The sequence below is a fragment of the Phyllobates terribilis genome, unplaced genomic scaffold (genome assembly GCF_046119375.1).
Source record: "Phyllobates terribilis strain yellow unplaced genomic scaffold, ASM4611937v1 Scaffold_10__3_contigs__length_209671492, whole genome shotgun sequence".
Lineage (NCBI taxonomy): Eukaryota > Metazoa > Chordata > Amphibia > Anura > Dendrobatidae > Phyllobates > Phyllobates terribilis.
In genome coordinates this window covers 106,619,744-106,636,564 of record NW_027362770.1, presented here as the reverse complement: position 1 = coordinate 106,636,564, position 16,821 = coordinate 106,619,744, and the positions used below count along the sequence as shown (strand labels likewise).

The 16,821-nt window shown below is 40.8% G+C and overlaps 1 protein-coding gene across 40 annotated transcripts in view; it reads right to left on the bottom strand.

The window, feature by feature from the left end:
• Positions 1–16,821, bottom strand: part of LOC141164440 (protocadherin gamma-C5-like) — a 533,108-nt gene that overhangs the window by 143,362 nt on the left and 372,925 nt on the right. For 2 of the 40 annotated variants that reach the window (XM_073649689.1, XM_073649712.1), the window contains exon 1: positions 6,762–9,378. The exons of 36 other annotated variants lie outside the window; for them this stretch is intronic. In XM_073649689.1, the coding sequence (XP_073505790.1) occupies positions 6,762–9,200 (2,439 nt within the window). In that variant the 5' untranslated portion in view covers positions 9,201–9,378. Of the gene's footprint in view, positions 1–1,548; positions 4,175–6,761; positions 9,379–16,821 lie in introns of those variants that run through there. 2 more of the 40 variants (XM_073649691.1, XM_073649711.1) reach the window with 1 other exon arrangement.

Sequence of the window (16,821 nt, the reverse complement as noted above, 5' to 3'; positions counted from 1 at the left end):
ACTTTTAGCCAGAATATGTCTGAAAAGACGGCTTGTGCTTACACCCAAACTGTCAAGAGTGAGAATTGTTTTACAGAGATTTTAACAAGTTTCACTTCTCACATTGATGAAATGTGGAAGATCTGCCCCAGCCCTGCCCAGAAATATATATCTGCTGGGAGGACTGTTGGCATATGTTGGACTGTTGGTTTTCAATAACCCAATCTTTTGATCCATAGCAGATAAGCATTACTAGCTTATTCTACTGAAATAAACATCCTTGAGACAAATGTGCATGTTTCTGGAGTAGTTAGAAGCTATTGCATGAGTGTAGCAAGTTTTAGTATCAACAAAAAAGAACCAAAAATTCAGCACTTGTTCGATATCAGCAATATTATACTACGGTAAAGTAACCACATTATATGGATACTCAATAAAAGATCAATTCTGGTATTTAGAGTAAAGTGAGACAGCTCCGCCAGACTCTATACCAAACTCTCAATCACTAACATGTACCATCTACAGCCATAAAATGACTATAAATATAGAAAAGTATACTTATGCAAAGGCATTCGACATTGCGTCACAGTGCAAGAAATAGGTGATTGCAGATATTTGAAAGAAGAGGGTATTGGAGAATCGAATATAATGATTAATTTAATATTTAATGAAATTATAAAATATGTGAGCTGATATCTGATTGGTTAAAATTGTCCACTGCTTTTATACTTAACATCTATGCTTAGGATAGGTCATCATTATTATTATTGGTGGTCTGGCAACTGGCATCCCCATGGATCATTTGTCATCACATCTGAATTTACATAGAGAAGAACATCTCACCTTCATTACTTTGGTTAATGTTTGCTGCCGGGTACTGCAGATCAGCTAGTATTCTCTTCAGTAAGAGCTGGGCTGCAGTACTCACTGCATCCACTAAATAGCATACAGTGCCAAATATATCTGATCGTCACCAGATAACACCTGATTGATGGATTGGTGCAGGTGCTGGGTGTCAAATCCCCACCGATCTGGTACTGATGACCTATCCCCTGGAGAGTAAAAGTAGTGAACAATACTTCTAATATTCCCAACCAGTCCATTTTTCTTTTGGACTAGTTTTAATACATCTCTTTCGATAAGTGGTTACTGGGGTAAGCTAAATATTATTAAGAACTATGGAACACAGGAACATACAGTTTACACAAACAGTATATTATGAGAACCTTACACATTGATCTGCAGCCCGGTTTCATAGTTCTTTCAGATAAGATGTCTAAGATATTCAGGTAACATTTATCAATTAAAAAAATTGATATGTAAAAATATAAATTACTTAAAAATAATACATTTTATCTTGTTATAGAACATTTAGAACTCATAATAAAATATTAGTTCTGTAAGCAAATAAGTCTAATATATACAGTATATATGTATATATCTAGAGTAAATCAATAAAAGCAATACAAATCAATGAAACTAAAATGTAAGAAAATAATTTCAAAACAACAAATGTTAAAAGCTCCACAAAAACAAAATGTAAATCTATAAATGCAAAATTGTAATCACCTGATTGAGCTCCGTAAACCAATTTGAATCCGTTTTTTCAAGCTCCCTGACTATCTCAGTTACTTCAGAACTATTTTGGGGATTAGGCAACGTTGCATGAAAAATATCTGCAGGAGGGAAACAAGCCGGATAACAAGACCCCGGAGCCTCTGGTGGAGCCATCCGCACCTCCATGTACTTCAGTGTCCCATCTGTGTTCAGGTAAAGGGTTGGTTTGTACTGGTCCATATAGGATGGAGAAAGGGATTTGTCAGTAAAGCAGAATCCACACCCAGAATCATAATTCTTTCTAAGGCACCGGACAAGTAATATAGAAAATGTGACCAGAAAAACTGCACTGATGGCCACAAGAGAGACAATAAGATACAGAGTCAGGTCTGGAGCAGATTTGGCGTTTGTAAGAAAGTCTTGAGATTTAGGACTTTCCTGAGCAACAGAGTCTAATATATTCACAATGATGGTAGCTGTAGTGGTCCTAGAAGGTTCTCCATGGTCACTGACTGCAATCACAAGTCGCTGCTCCGTGTTATCCGTCTCATGTAAACCTCGGAGAGTCCTGACTTCACCTGTGTAGTCAGAGATGTGGAATAAAGCAGGACTGGCAGACTGACCAAGACTATAATGGAGCCAGGCATTGTGCCCAGAATCCACATCCACGGCAGACACCTTACTGACTAAATACCCAGCAGCTGCAGATCTTGGGATGGTCTCCTGAGCAATGGTCTCCGCTGTGTTCTCTGGGTATAAGATAGTGGGAGGGTTGTCATTTGTATCCAGGATAAATATGAAGACGGAAACATTGGAGGATAATTTTGGAGATCCAGAATCTTCTACTCTTGCTGTGATCTGCAGAACCTGAAATTGTTCATAGTCAAAAGACCTTTGTGCATAAATATTTCCGGTGTCGGAGTTAATGTAGATGAATGAAGAGACGGGAGAACCGTGGATGTGGCTCTCAGAGATGGAGTAAATGAGGTTTGCATTAGCTCCCTCATCTGAATCTACAGCAGACACCGTACATAACAGTCTGCCGGCCTCATTGTTTTCTGGTATGAAGGCGTTGTACACATTGTGCAGAAATGCTGGAGGATTATCATTAACATCAGAGATATTAAGGCTGATTGTAATCTTGCTGCTGAGAGACGGAGACCCCAGATCTGATGCCGTCAGTATAATGGTATATTGTGAGAGCTTCTCCCTGTCCAGATGTCCACTAGTGACCAGAGCGTAACGCTGTGACATAGGCTGGATTTTAAAGGGTAAGGTTGGTGACACCTCCAGTCTAATTTCACCATTTTTACCAGCATCCTTATCTCTGACTGTGATGAATCCAACCACAGTTCCTATGGGGGCATTCTCAGGAACCTCAGTATTTTTAGAAGTAAAAATAATTTCGGGCGTGTTATCATTTACATCTCTTACATCCACCTGAACAACACATCGACCTTCCAGCTTGGGAGATCCTTTGTCTACTGCTTTGACAAATAATTCGTATGATTTTGATACCTCAAAATCCACAGATCCTTTTACAAAAATGTCACCTGTTTGTGAATTAATATCAAATATTTGTTTAGCAGATTGTAATGTATGGTGATCAAAGGAGTAGAAAATGTCTCCATTTGCACCATCATCTAAATCACTGGCATTAAGTTTCATAATGACTGTTCCTAGTGATACGTTTTCCAGCACTTCTACCTTGTAGTTTGGCTGTTGGAAAATGGGAGGATTGTCATTAATATCTAGCACTATAATCGTTATCTGAGTGGATCCGGATCTGGCTGGATCTCCCCCGTCTATAGCAGTGAGAATAAGCTTGTGCTCTGCTATCTCTTCTCTGTCTAGTATTTTCTCCAGCACCAATTCAGCAATGAGCGTTCCATCATTGCGTTTTTTTTCTAATAGTGAAAAATATGGATTTTTAATTAATCGATACTGTCCAACGCCATTTTTTCCTATATCCAAATCATTAGCAGCTTCTAGAGGGAATTGGACTCCTGGACTTGTTATCAGTTCTGTAATTTTAATAACTTGATCAGAAATTGAGAAAATGGGTGAATTATCATTAATATCCAGAATGTCTATTTCCAGGCTGTGCAGCTCCAGAGGATCCTCAGACACAGCCTCTAAATGCAGCACACAGCTCAGGCTGGATCCACACAGGCTCTCCCTATCAACCCTCTCATATACCACCAGAGCTCCATTCTTCTGCTCTATAGAAAACAATCTGCTGTTTCCTTCTGATCCCAAACTCAGTCTCCTTCTATTAATATCAGCCAGATTCACCCCCAGATCCTGAGCCACGTTCCCCACAACAGTCCCTGGATGAGACTCCTCAGCAACAGAATAACGCAGCTGCCCAGAGACCCAGCCCCAGCTACAAAGGAGAAGGGAGAAAGCTACTTGCCATTTCCAAGCCTTTACAAAGCTCTGATTGTCCATATCTTAAATCCTTCTTCTAAAATGTGTAGAGAATAATCATCATCCCATCAATCCAAGTGTGTGAGCAGCAAAAATATAAATCCTAGGGAAGGGAAAATCCTGGTTTTCCTGCATTGAAATCCTCCGCAGGGCTCTCATCGGAGCAGCAGCTCTTCTTTGTGTGAGAGACGATGGGAGGGTGAATCACTGAGCCAGGGGGAGGAGAGCGCAGGGCTGATATGTGGAGGTTGAATGCAGTAGCTGTGAAATTTGGATGACGTGGCTGCCCTCTGCTGGTCAATACATATAATTACAATTAAATATTTACAACGTACATATTCTTCTTAGCATATATTTAATATAATATATACAGTACATATATTATATTATAATATAAATGTATTTATGTATAATACATAGGGAAAAACATTGCCGACGTTTTCCTGAAGCATCATCTGCTTCAAAAAGTCATTGGGTATGCCAGCGTCTAAAATAAGGCGTATGCGCATAACCTTTGAGGGTTTTCAGGTTGTGTTTTCTCTAAGATGGACAGTCGGGAAGGAAAAGAGCTCAATCAACCTTGTGTGCTAATGAGATAAAGGAGCCCAATTATGGATTAACCTGTCTGGAAGTGGCACAGTTTAGCGTATGTTCACATGGTCAGGGTTATTTCCACTTTTGTATCCATTTTGGAATGACAAAAATGAAAATAAAATAATCCAGTTCAAGATCCATTCATTTGAATGGGGATGGAAATGTCCCTAAATGTCTTCTGCCTGGAATCCGTGGATCAAAAGGTGTAGTCTGTACAACACACAAAAATGGATAACAGGTGAATTATTGTTTTCTACATTAAGGTCTACTAAAGTCTATGGGAAATGGTTCATAACAGATGGTGATCTGTTAACGGACCCGTTGTTTAGCTTTTTGGCTGCTGAGAACATTAAAGGTGTTGAGAGATATCTGCAGTAAAAACAGATCCGTTACAAATGGAACAGAAACTGATGCAAAACCAATGTGTGAGTCCATTTTTTGCTCTGTTTTCAATGCATCCAATTTTTTTAGTACTGTATCGGTTATAAATATGAACAAAGCCCTAGAAGGAACTGTATTTTCAGGTAAATCTAACATTAAAATACTGTAGTAAACGGGACAATACAATGATCTTTAGGGTTCCTCACTGTTCCCCTTCTGTTTCTGTCACGCCACTATTTTCTATGTAGAAATTATAATGCTTATGACTTGAGCCGGCAAGCTAATATCTGCAGATAAACATAATCACGAACCATTATCAACAGTGATATCAACATAGCAAGTATGTTTAGTCTTTAAGTTAATAGGATAGGAAGGTAGGTTGATAATTTTATATTTTAATATTTTAGACTAATTTAAAATGCAGTTATATTCAGAGAAAACCCCTTCAGGGGAAAAGCCACCCCGATGAGCATCAAACAATGCAGGCTATGAGTACAGCATTCTCACTCCACAAAGCCTCTGTATATAATGACTCAAAGAATACAATAAGAACATACTGATAGTTTTTAACAGGTAAAATATATAATAGTTATTGATTTGCCTCCCCAAAATTAAGTGACATTCACTAGCTCTCAGTATTTACAACTGCAAAGTACTAGAGATGAGCGAATATATTTTGGTGGATTTGAATTCTACTCGAATATTACAAAAATCTGCACATTTTTTATAATTTGCTTCAGCGCAGATTCAGAAAAAATGGTGGCTGCTGGCCATCAAGAGGTTAAAGAATAAAAAAAAATTACTTCTACACACCTCACCGCTCTCCTTCCATCTCCTTCACTCCTTACCATTGTCTTGTCCTTGTTGCATCTTCTTTTCACTGCCATGAGTGATGGATTACCTAGACCCCTCACTCTAGGTCGGGACTTCCGGCTCTGATGAGGCCCAGGACGACTCTGCGCATGTGCATGACATCATGTTGTGGCCTAATATGCGCTAGAAAAGAACCCTCCCGGGCCTCATCAGAGCCATAAGTCCCTGCCTAGTGTGAAGAGGGCCGTTAGCCGCGGTGATAAGAAGATGCAACCAAAGCCAGATGGGTGACGGTGAAGAGCGGAGGGGCCAGAGAAGTGAGCGGTAAAGTCAGTATAAGTGTTTTTTCTTCTCTTTATATCTTATGTTTATTGTGCTCTGGGGTCTGAAGAGACCCCAGAACATAGTAAGGAACATTACATTTAGTGGTAAAAAACTTTCTGTAAATCAAATTTACCGTAAAAATCCACGAGAGCAGGCGAAATCAAATTTTGCCTGATCCGTTCATCTCTATCCAATAGGTTTAATTTTTCTGATAAAAGTGGTAAGAAAAGTAGTAATAATAAGTATCTATGGTTCCTTAAAGGCTGTGAGCTTTACATATCCCAAAAAGTATGTATAGTATAGGCCAATACATAGCAGCACATTACTCCAAAGTTGTACGAAGAAAAATGAAGGCTTTTCTGTATGGAAAATTTAGAGAAAATAAATGATGTGGCATGTGACATTTCATATTACATACAGTATGTATTCTCCCCTAGTAATATTATTTCTCTTTAACATGATTTTTTTAATCATTTTATAAAAATACATAGTAAGGTTTTTTTTTTAAAAAGAATAGTATATCAATGTGTACTTTTTTTTTGCAGAAAAATATTTAGAGATAAGCAAAGTACAGGGTTGCAATCACTATCAATATTTCCTAAGAGGCATACTGTTTCTTCATATTAATCCACCTAGTATAAGAGATATAAAAACAGAAGGGGGAATGTATGAAGGTATCTCACCTGGTGTTGTTCAGTCACATTGTCGGCGCCTGTGATTGCTGTTGTTTCCCTGCATATGTCAGTAAACTGAGAAAAATCTGATGGAGTTGTAAATGCAAAATCAGCGACCTGAGCTGGAGGAAAACATCCAGGGTAACATTGTGATGGTGGATCTGGTGGAGCCATCCGCACCTCCATGTACTTCAGTGTCCCATCTGTGTTCAGGTAAATGGTTGGTTTGTACTGATCCATATAGGATAGTGAAAGGGATTTGTCAGTAAAGCAGAATCCACACCCGGAATCATAATTCTTTCTAAGGCACCGGACAAGTAAGATAGAAAATGTGATCAGAAAAACTGCACTGATGGCCACAAGGGAGACAATAAGATACAGAGTCAGGTCTGGAGCAGATTTGGCATTTGTAAGAAAGTCTTGAGACTTAGGACTTTCCTGAGCAACATTGTCTAATATATTCACAATTATGGTAGATGTAGTGGTCATAGAAGGTTCTCCATGGTCACTGACTGTAATCACAAGTCGCTGCTCCGTGTTATCCGTCTCATGTAAACCTCGGAGAGTCCTGACTTCTCCTGTGTAGTCAGAGATGTGGAATAAAGCAGGACTGGCAGACTGACCAAGACTATAGAGGAGCCAGGCATTGTGCCCAGAATCCACATCCACGGCAGACACCTTACTGACTAAATACCCAGCCGCTGCAGATCTTGGGATGGTCTCCTGAGCAATGGTCTCCGCTGTGTTCTCTGGGTATAAGATGGTGGGAGGGTTGTCATTTGTATCCAGGATAAATATGAACACGGAAACATTGGAGGATAATTTTGAAGATCCAGAATCTTCCACTCTCGCTGTGATCTGCAGAACCTGGAATTGTTCATAGTCAAAAGACCTTTGTGCATAAATATTTCCGGTGTTGGAGTTAATGTAGACGAATGAAGAGACGGGAGAACCGTGGATGTGGCTCTCAGCGATGGAGTAAATGAGGTTTGCATTAGCTCCCTCATCCGGATCTACAGCAGACACCATACATAACAGTCTGCCGGACTCATTGTTTTCTGGTATGAAGGCATTGTACGCATTGTGCAGAAATGCTGGAGGATTATCATTAACATCAGAGATATTAAGACTGATTGTAATCTGGCTGCTGAGAGACGGAGACCCCAGATCTGATGCCGTCAGTATAATGGTATATTGTGATATCTTCTCCCTGTCCAGATGTCCGCTAGTGACCAGAGCGTAACGCTGTGACATGGGCTGGCATGTGAAGGGTAAATCTGGTGACACTTCTAGGCTGATCTCTCCATTTTTACCAGAATCCTTATCCCTGACTGTAATTAAGCCAATCACTGTTCCTTCTAGAACATTTTCAGGAATTGGATTATAATTGGCAGTAAATATAATTTCTGGGCTGTTATCATTCACATCCAGTATTTCTACCTGTACAGTGCATCGTCCTTCCATTTCTGGAACCCCTTTATCCACTGCCCTCATAGATAAATCATAATAACGAGCTTCTTCATAGTCTACGTTTCCTTTGACGAAGATTTCACCCGTCTGTGAATTTAAGTCAAATATTTTCCTTGCTGCATCTGGGGTATTGCGATGAAATGAATATTCTATCGCTCCATTGAGCCCTTCATCCCAATCAGTCGCATTTAATTTTATAATGATTGTTTTTAGAGACAGATTTTCTGGGATCTGGATGTTATAGACTGATTGAGAAAAGGCTGGTGCATTATCATTAATGTCATATATTGTGACCGTGATCTGCAGTGTCCCTGTATGAGGCTTCTCTCCTCCGTCCAGTGCAGTAAGGAGAAGCCTATGCTCTTTCTTTTCTTCCCTATCCAGAATCTTTTGTAGCACCAGTTCTGGAATAATCAGTCCATCGTTCTGGTTAGTGACGGACAGAGCAAAGTATGGATTTGTATTCAGTTTATATTGGTTTATGCTGTTAACACCTACATCAGGGTCTTGTGCTGATTCTAATAGAAATCGTGCACCGGGGCTGGAATGCTGCTCTATAATTCTTATTTCTTGCTTATCAACAGGAAATACTGGGGAATTATCATTGATGTCTAATATTGTAATCTCCAGATTAAACAGCTCTAATGGATCTTGTACCACAATCTCTGCATGCAGTAAACAGCTCCCAATAGATCCACACAGCTCCTCTCTATCTATTCTTTGTCCTACAAGGAGAAACCTATTCTGGTCAATAGTAAAATATCTACTGCTTCCTTCTGTCCCTAAATGAAGCCTGCGTTTATCCAAATTCATACGATTTATCCCCAGATCCTGAGCCACGTTCCCCACAACAGTCCCTGGATCAGACTCCTCAGCAACAGAATAACGCAGCTGCCCAGAGACCCAGCCCCAGCTACAAAGGAGAAGGGAGAAAGCTACTTGCTGTGCCCAAGCCTTTGGTGATCTTTGGTAGTCCATATCTTAAGTCCTGTTTGTATGAATTCTGAATAAAATCCTTTGTTATTGTTCCCATCTGTGTTTTTTTATGGAATAAATCCCTTATCTCTCATCCATAATGTTGTCCGGTCCGTCATTGTTGCAGCAGCTCTTCTTTGTGTGTGAGGAAAGGTGGGAGGGTGAATCACTGAGCCAGGGGGAGGAGAGTGATGATGCAGAATGAACAGATATACTGGGGAAGCTTAGAATGATATTAAATGACACGTCTGCCATCTGCTGGTCAAGTTTGTGAACTACAAGCTGATTTTTTCTTTCAGATTTACAGCAATATAATAAATGTAATAAAAACTACAAATAACAGCATTTTGACTCTGTATATTATGTTAATTCATTATTTAATTTAATCAATTAAATTATAACCCATGGATTAACATTTATAAAGACTAAGTAAAATATTGTATAACTGTGTAAGATAGTAACAGTCAGTAGTGAATGATAATATATGGTAATGGGATTTCCCAATGAAGGCGCAGGTGACGTAAATGTAACAATATTACAGTAAATTCTACAATACTATACAACAAAACTTTTAATAATATAGAGGCATCTCATTATTTGCATTAATCCCTTGTTTTAGAAGAGCACTTCCAATTTGGATAGGATAAATGCTGCTTCTACAGAGTATGGCCAATGTTCACCTTGCAGATATGATAGCATAGGTAACACAATCCATTTTATCAGCAGATCTAGAAAATATCCAATTGACTTATTATAAAGAGTTTTATGCTTTGTCTTACTGGACAAAATAAGAAAGCATGCTACATCGTACTGTTGGTTAAAGTACAGCAGATGTAAGGATCTGAACCATATACCTGTTCTGCCTGTTGACAGCTTCACGGGGGCCATCTTGTTTCCTGTCTGACATTTCCTGCTTCCTGTTTGCTGGATATATAAAGGGACTCCATCCACTATACCTTGGCTTGTGTATCTCGTGCTTCACCTGTTGCCAAACTTGGAGGACTTGTATTGTACTTTCCTCTTCTCATCATCGGGGTTCCCCGTCTGCTACTTATTTACCGTTCGTCTGAAGATTCAACTCGTTCTGATCTGCCCTGCATCTATCTCCATTGCGGCTTGCTCCCCGCAAGGAGCTCAGTCCAGGCTCCAGATCTTTGGGCTTTGCGTTTCTGGACCTTGAATACTTATCGGTACATACAAGACATTAGATCTGTTTCTAGAGCCTGTATTTGCTTATCATTTATTAGTAAATCCTGATTGCTACAATATACTTATTGAGACGTGATATACTGTGTTTGTTTTCACTCTGACCCATGCCATCGGTCTCCATAGCCTCAAGGAGTATATACTTGACAGCAGATCTGGCACAAATGTGAACAAAGCCTCAAAGAGATTATGTCATGACAGTAACCTGTGTCCATATGCCAAATATTTGATAGTCTTCTTCTGCTCGGGACCCTGCGCAATGAGCCAGAATGAAAAGCTACTGGTGGACTCACACGATCTACAGAATATATTACATACTGTATACAACCACAGCAGACTGGCCTCCATAAAATACTACATTTCCTGCAGGAAAAATATCTGGCCATTGGGTGTAGTATTGTCACCATATACAGTACAGACCAAAAGTTTGGACACACCTTCTCATTCAGAGACTTTTCTGCATTTTCATGACTATGAAAATTGTACATTCACACTGACGACATCAAAACTTTGAATTAACACATGTGGAATTATATACTTAACAAAAAAGTGTGAAACAACTGAAAATATGTCTTATATTCTAGGTTCTTCAAAGTAGCCACCTTTTGCTTTGATGACTGCTTTGCACACTCTTGGCATACTCTTGATGAGCTTCAAGAGGTAGTCACCGGAAATGGTTTTCACTTCACAGGTGTGCCCTGTCAGGTTTAATAAGTGGGATTTCTTGCCTTATAAATTGGGTTGGGACCATCAGTTGTGTTGTGTAGAAGTCTGGTGGATACACAGCTGATAGTCCTACTGAATAGACTGTTAGAATTTGTATTATGGCAAGAAAAAAGCAGCTAAGTAAAGAAAAATGAGTGGCCATCATTACTTTAAGAAATGAAGGTCAGTCAGTCTGAAAAATTGGGAAAACTTTGAAAGTGTCCCCAAGTGCAGTTGCAAAAACCATCAAACGCTACAAAGAAACTGGCTCACATGAGGACCGCCCCAGGAAAGGAAGACCAAGAGTCACCTCTGCTTCTGAGGATAAGTTTATCCGAGTCACCAGCCTCAGAAATCGCAGGTTAACAGCAGCTCAGATTAGAGACCAGGTCAATGCCACACAGAATTCTAGCAGCAGACACATCTCTACAACACCTGTTAAGAGGAGACTTTGTGCAGCAGGCCTTCATGATAAAATAGCTGCTAGGAAACCACTGCTAAGGACAGGCAACAAGCAGAAGAGACTTGTTTGGGCTAAAGAACACAAGGAATGGACATTAGACCAGTGGAAACCTGTGCTTTGGTCTGATGAGTCCAAATTTGAGATCTTTGGTTCCAACCACCGTGTCTTTGTGCGATGCAGAAAAGGTGAACGGATGGACTCTACATGCTTGGTTCCCACCGTGAAGCATGGAGGAGGAGGTGTGAGGGTGTGGGGGTGCTTTGCTGGTGACACTGTTGGCGCTTTATTCAAAATTGAAGGCATACTGAAGCAGCATGGCTACCACAGCATCTTGCATCGGCATGCTATTCCATCCAGTTTGCGTTTAGTTGGACCATCATTTATTTTTCAACAGGACAATGACCCCAAACACACCTCCAGGCTGTGTAAGGTGTAACGGGTCCGGGAGGCGGAACCTCTGAGCTACTATACAAGGGGGCGGCCCTTGTAAGGGAGCGGGTGGCAGTCTCTGGATGAACGGACAGGGAGATACGGCAAGTGATCAGGGCAGTCTCTGGGTGAACGGACAGGGAGATACGGCAAGTGATCAGGGCAGTCTCTGGGTAAGGGGTAGGTACGACCTGTGATGGCAGAGCCTCCGGGTAGGCTAGCAGGCAGATGGTAGATGGGTGCTCCCAGGTGAGCAAGCGAGAGTCTCTGGAATAGCAGGTGGTCACGGCACGTGACGGCGGAGCCTCCGGGCTGGCAGGCAGGCAGGTAACGGAGAAGCGCTCCCAGGTGAGCGGGCAAGAGTCTCTGGAATAGCTGGTGGTCACAGCACGTGACAACGGAGCCTCCGGGCTGGCAAGCAGGCAGGTAACGGAGAAGCGCTCCCAGGTGAGCGGGCAAGCTGGTCCATAGACAGACTGACCGGAGTAGTAAGGCAGACCGTCGGACCTCAGGCAAGCAGGCAGGTAGCTGATATGCGCTCCCAGGTGAGCGGGCAGGCTGGTCCTTAGACAGACTGACAGGAGTAGTAAGGCAGACCGTCGGACCTCAGACTGGCAGACAGGTAACAAGTATTCAGGCAGGAATCAGGCAGGTAACTGGCAGGAATCAGGCAGGTAACTGGCAGGTAACTGGCAGGTAACTGGCAACGGGACCTGAGGGCTGAAGCACAGGTGAGACACAGGTGCAAACAACATTGCTCGGGCACCTCCATTTTGGAGGAGGTGCCTTATATATGATGAAGTCCTCCAGCCATTGGCCGGGGACTCCTTAGGACGGCGCGCGCGGCCCCTTTAAGAGGAGGGGAGCGCGCGCGCGCGCGCCCTAAGCACAGGTGCCGGGAAGGAGCGCGCGCTGAGAGCAGAGCGGGAGGAGGACGCCGGGAAGGAGCGCGCGCTGACAGCAGAGCGGGGAGAGGACGCCGGGCACGGAGCAGAGCAGGAGGAGGACGCCGGGACGGAGCGCGCGCTGCCAGCAGAGCGGTGAGGGGAGCAGCGTCCCTGCCTAGCAGAGGGCAGGGACGCCAGCGCTACATAAGGGCTATTTGACCAAGAACGAGAATGATGGGGTGCTACGCCAGATGACCTGGCCTCCACAGTCACCAGACCTGAACCCAATCGAGATGGTTTGGGGTGAGCTGGACCGCAGAGTGAAGGCAAAAGGGCCAACAAGTGCTAAGCATCTCTGGGAACTCCTTCAAGATTGTTGGAAGACCATTTCCGGTGACTACCTCTTGAAGCTCATCAAGAGAATGCCAAGCGTGTGCAAAGCAGTCATCAAAGCAAAAGGTGACTACTTTGAAGAACCTAGAATATAAGACATATTTTCAGTTGTTTCACACTTTTTTGTGTTAATTCATAGTTGTGATGCCTTCAGTGTGAATGTATAATTTTCAAAGTCATGAAAATAAAGAAAAATCTTTAAATGAGGAGGTGTGTCCAAACTTTTGGTCTGTACTGTATATGGGGATTCAAATTACCAGGTCCATACTGCCTAGCTGGTTTCATGACCATTATAACAACTGATAATTAGTGATGAGCGAGCGTGTTTGTTTAACCCTTTCGCCGAGCACGCTCGGGTGTTTTCCAAGTATATTCAGCGTGCTCGTATATTAAGTTCCAGTCCCTGCTTCTGCATGATTTATGAGTGTTAGTCAGCCTCAACACATGTGAGGATTCCCTAACAAACAGGCAATCCCTGCATGTGTTGAGGCTGACTAACACATTAATATATGAGCACGCCGAAGATACTCGGAAAGAACCCGAGCGTGCTCGGTGTAAGGGTTAAACGAAGATGCTCGCTCATCACTACTGATAATCAGATATGGACATGTTGTCATCAAAACCTGCTGATATACATACAGATGGTTAAATATGTTTTTCACTCCCTGTAGACCCAAACTCTCAACAGTATTTCTTGAAAAATATCACATTACAGGTTATGGGCACTCAATTCTGTGATGGGACGTTAATCAGCGGAACTAATCTAATTGCTGTATAGTACACGCTAATCATGAGTAGGTTGTGTATATTATACCAAGTATATATAAACGTAAATTTTTACACAATCTACCACTACCCTATTTGTGGACATCATAAGAATCCATCGCCATAAATTTACAAAGAATCCAAGAAAAAAACGAAAGAGGAGCCCAAAAAATTGCAAAAATAATGTATCAAAATTTATTATTACATAAATGATCAGACAGATACAGAAATCAGTGCGGAAAAACTAATGAGGCATAAAAACCCGCAACAATCCTTTCCACATGGCAAACTCCAATCCAGGACTCAAATGGGTACAGAGTTTTATAGATATTAAAGCTGTCCAAACTAATCAAATGATCATTACCATACAAAGATCAAATTGTCTATCCTCTCTATAGGCTTTACAGAAGAGGTAATATATAGATGCCTCATTTCATAGTACAGCATATCTATTTGGGCTGTCCACACTGTCCTATATGCGCTGAATATAAATATCCCCTACTATATGCTGGATATAGCTGTGATTAACTTACTACTGTATACATACCAGGGGTATCAAATTTTAGCGTAGGAAAAGTCAGGGGGCCGTCAGAGGTTTAGAGGTCCGTCCGGAGAGAGCACATGCGGAACAGAGATGCCCCGACGCGCGTTTCGATGGTTCCCTTCGTCAGGGGACGATTGCCGTATGTGGAGTCGGAAAGGAATTTTCCCCAAATATGGAGCATCTGATTCATGGGGTTTTGCCTTCCTCTGGTTCAAAATGTTAGACTATAAGTTGAACATGATTGACTTGTGCCTGCTTTTAACCTTAAAACTATGGAACTGTAAAAGGTTATACAAACTGTGATTGTGATTTTTCTATGTTCCGTTACATATGCTGTTTTGTCCCAATGAACTAGAATATGTGTGAATATAAGGTCCTATTCTGATCTACCATAATGCCACTCATCATTAAGAAGAAAAACAAAGGAATCCAACAGTACTAAGACAACCCTGTACATAAAGCTGTAGACATAAATTGTGCTCCCCGTCAAACATATCCCGTTGTGTTGGATTTGTTCCCGTTTTGTTTTTGCACTCAGGCTACAACGCCGCTCTTGGCCTTCAGATCAAATGTTTAGTGTTCAGCTGCAGCTAATGGTTCCCCAACAATCAGGATTGAGGGAAATAGTGTATGAAGTGAAGACATAAAAAAGAAGCTTGTTTTTGGCACTATGCTGAGATTTTGAGAGTTTAGAACAAAATGGAGTTTTTGTTTTTCTAAAGTCAATATATTTCAAGATAACTTATCCTGATGACATGGGTACGATCTCGAATAGTTTCAACAAATAGACAAATAAAGACTCCATTTTATTTGAAGGCATTTATTATTGAACTTAAGCTCAGTATAACGCTGTCAGACTTCTTCTTTACTTCTCAACACTTTAAGAGACTTTGCTTAATCTACCGTAGTCTAATAACAAAACACTTGCAAATGCTAATTTTTCAATGTATTTAAGTTACAAAACTAACATAACATCAATAATTCTACCCCATTTATTAAACTAAAACTAAAGGTAAAATATCCAATTGAAAAAAAAAGAAACTTTTTAACAATTTCTCTATTACCCAAAATTCTTATTCCATTATTATCTAATAAAAAAAATATTTTTAATTATCATTGACGTTTCTTTTTATCATGGATATCCAAAATAAAAATGAAAGCTCCAAAAATACAATACAGAGCTTATGGAATAAAAAAGTGAAATATTTGATCCTAGAAAATATGTTTCATTCTTTAAGATGATATTAAATACTACAACAAAAAATATTAAATCACAGACCTAACTGAGAGAGAAACTTTATTTGAATATTAAAAGCTTCTTAAGTCTATAATTTGTATGAATCATGCTAAGAACATAGCATCTACAAAAAAAAGGAAACTTCTCAACAGGGTGACAAAATATCTATAAAAAATCTTATAGTAGAGAATTTATTTTTACTAATGATGCTTCAAGAACTCACCTGGTTTCCATTTTTCCAACCTACATCAGACGAAGAGTCAATCACCCCAGTCATGTCTTGCAACTGAGGAAAATTCAATGGGTTCATAGAACTGTAATCCAGTTTGTCATTTGCTTGGGGAAAACAAGCTGTATAGCATTGTCCCTGAGGTTCAGGAGGAACCATCCTAACCTCCATATACTTCAATGTTCCATCAGAGTTCAGGTAAAGAGCTGGCTGATACTGGTCCGTAAATGTCTTGGTTTGATGTTTATCTAGAAAACAGCAGCTGCTAAAGCTTTCACTATCCTCCTTTCTTGAGCATTTCACAAGTAGAATAATGAAAGTGACAAGGGAAACCACACTGATGGCCACTAGAGAAATTATCAAATATAATGTGACATCTGATGATGTCTTGGAATTTGAAAGAAAATCATGAGATTTTGTATTTTCTTCTATAACCTCATCTGCTATGCTGACAATTATAGTCACTGTGGTGGATAATGGAGGAATCCCCTGATCACTGATAGAAATGACAAGTTGTTGCTCCATGTTCTCGGTCTCCTGTAATCCTCTTACAGTTCTCACCTCTCCTGTGAATTTAGAAACTTGAAATGATGAATAATTGATGGGGTCAATGAGAGTAAACACCAACCAGGCATTGTGACCAGAGTCCAGATCCACTGCGGACAGTTTAGTCACCAGATATCCAGCACTTGTAGACTTGGGAATCCTCTCTTGGACAATGAGGTCCTCAGAGTGCTCTGGATACAGCAGAGAGGGGGGATTGTCA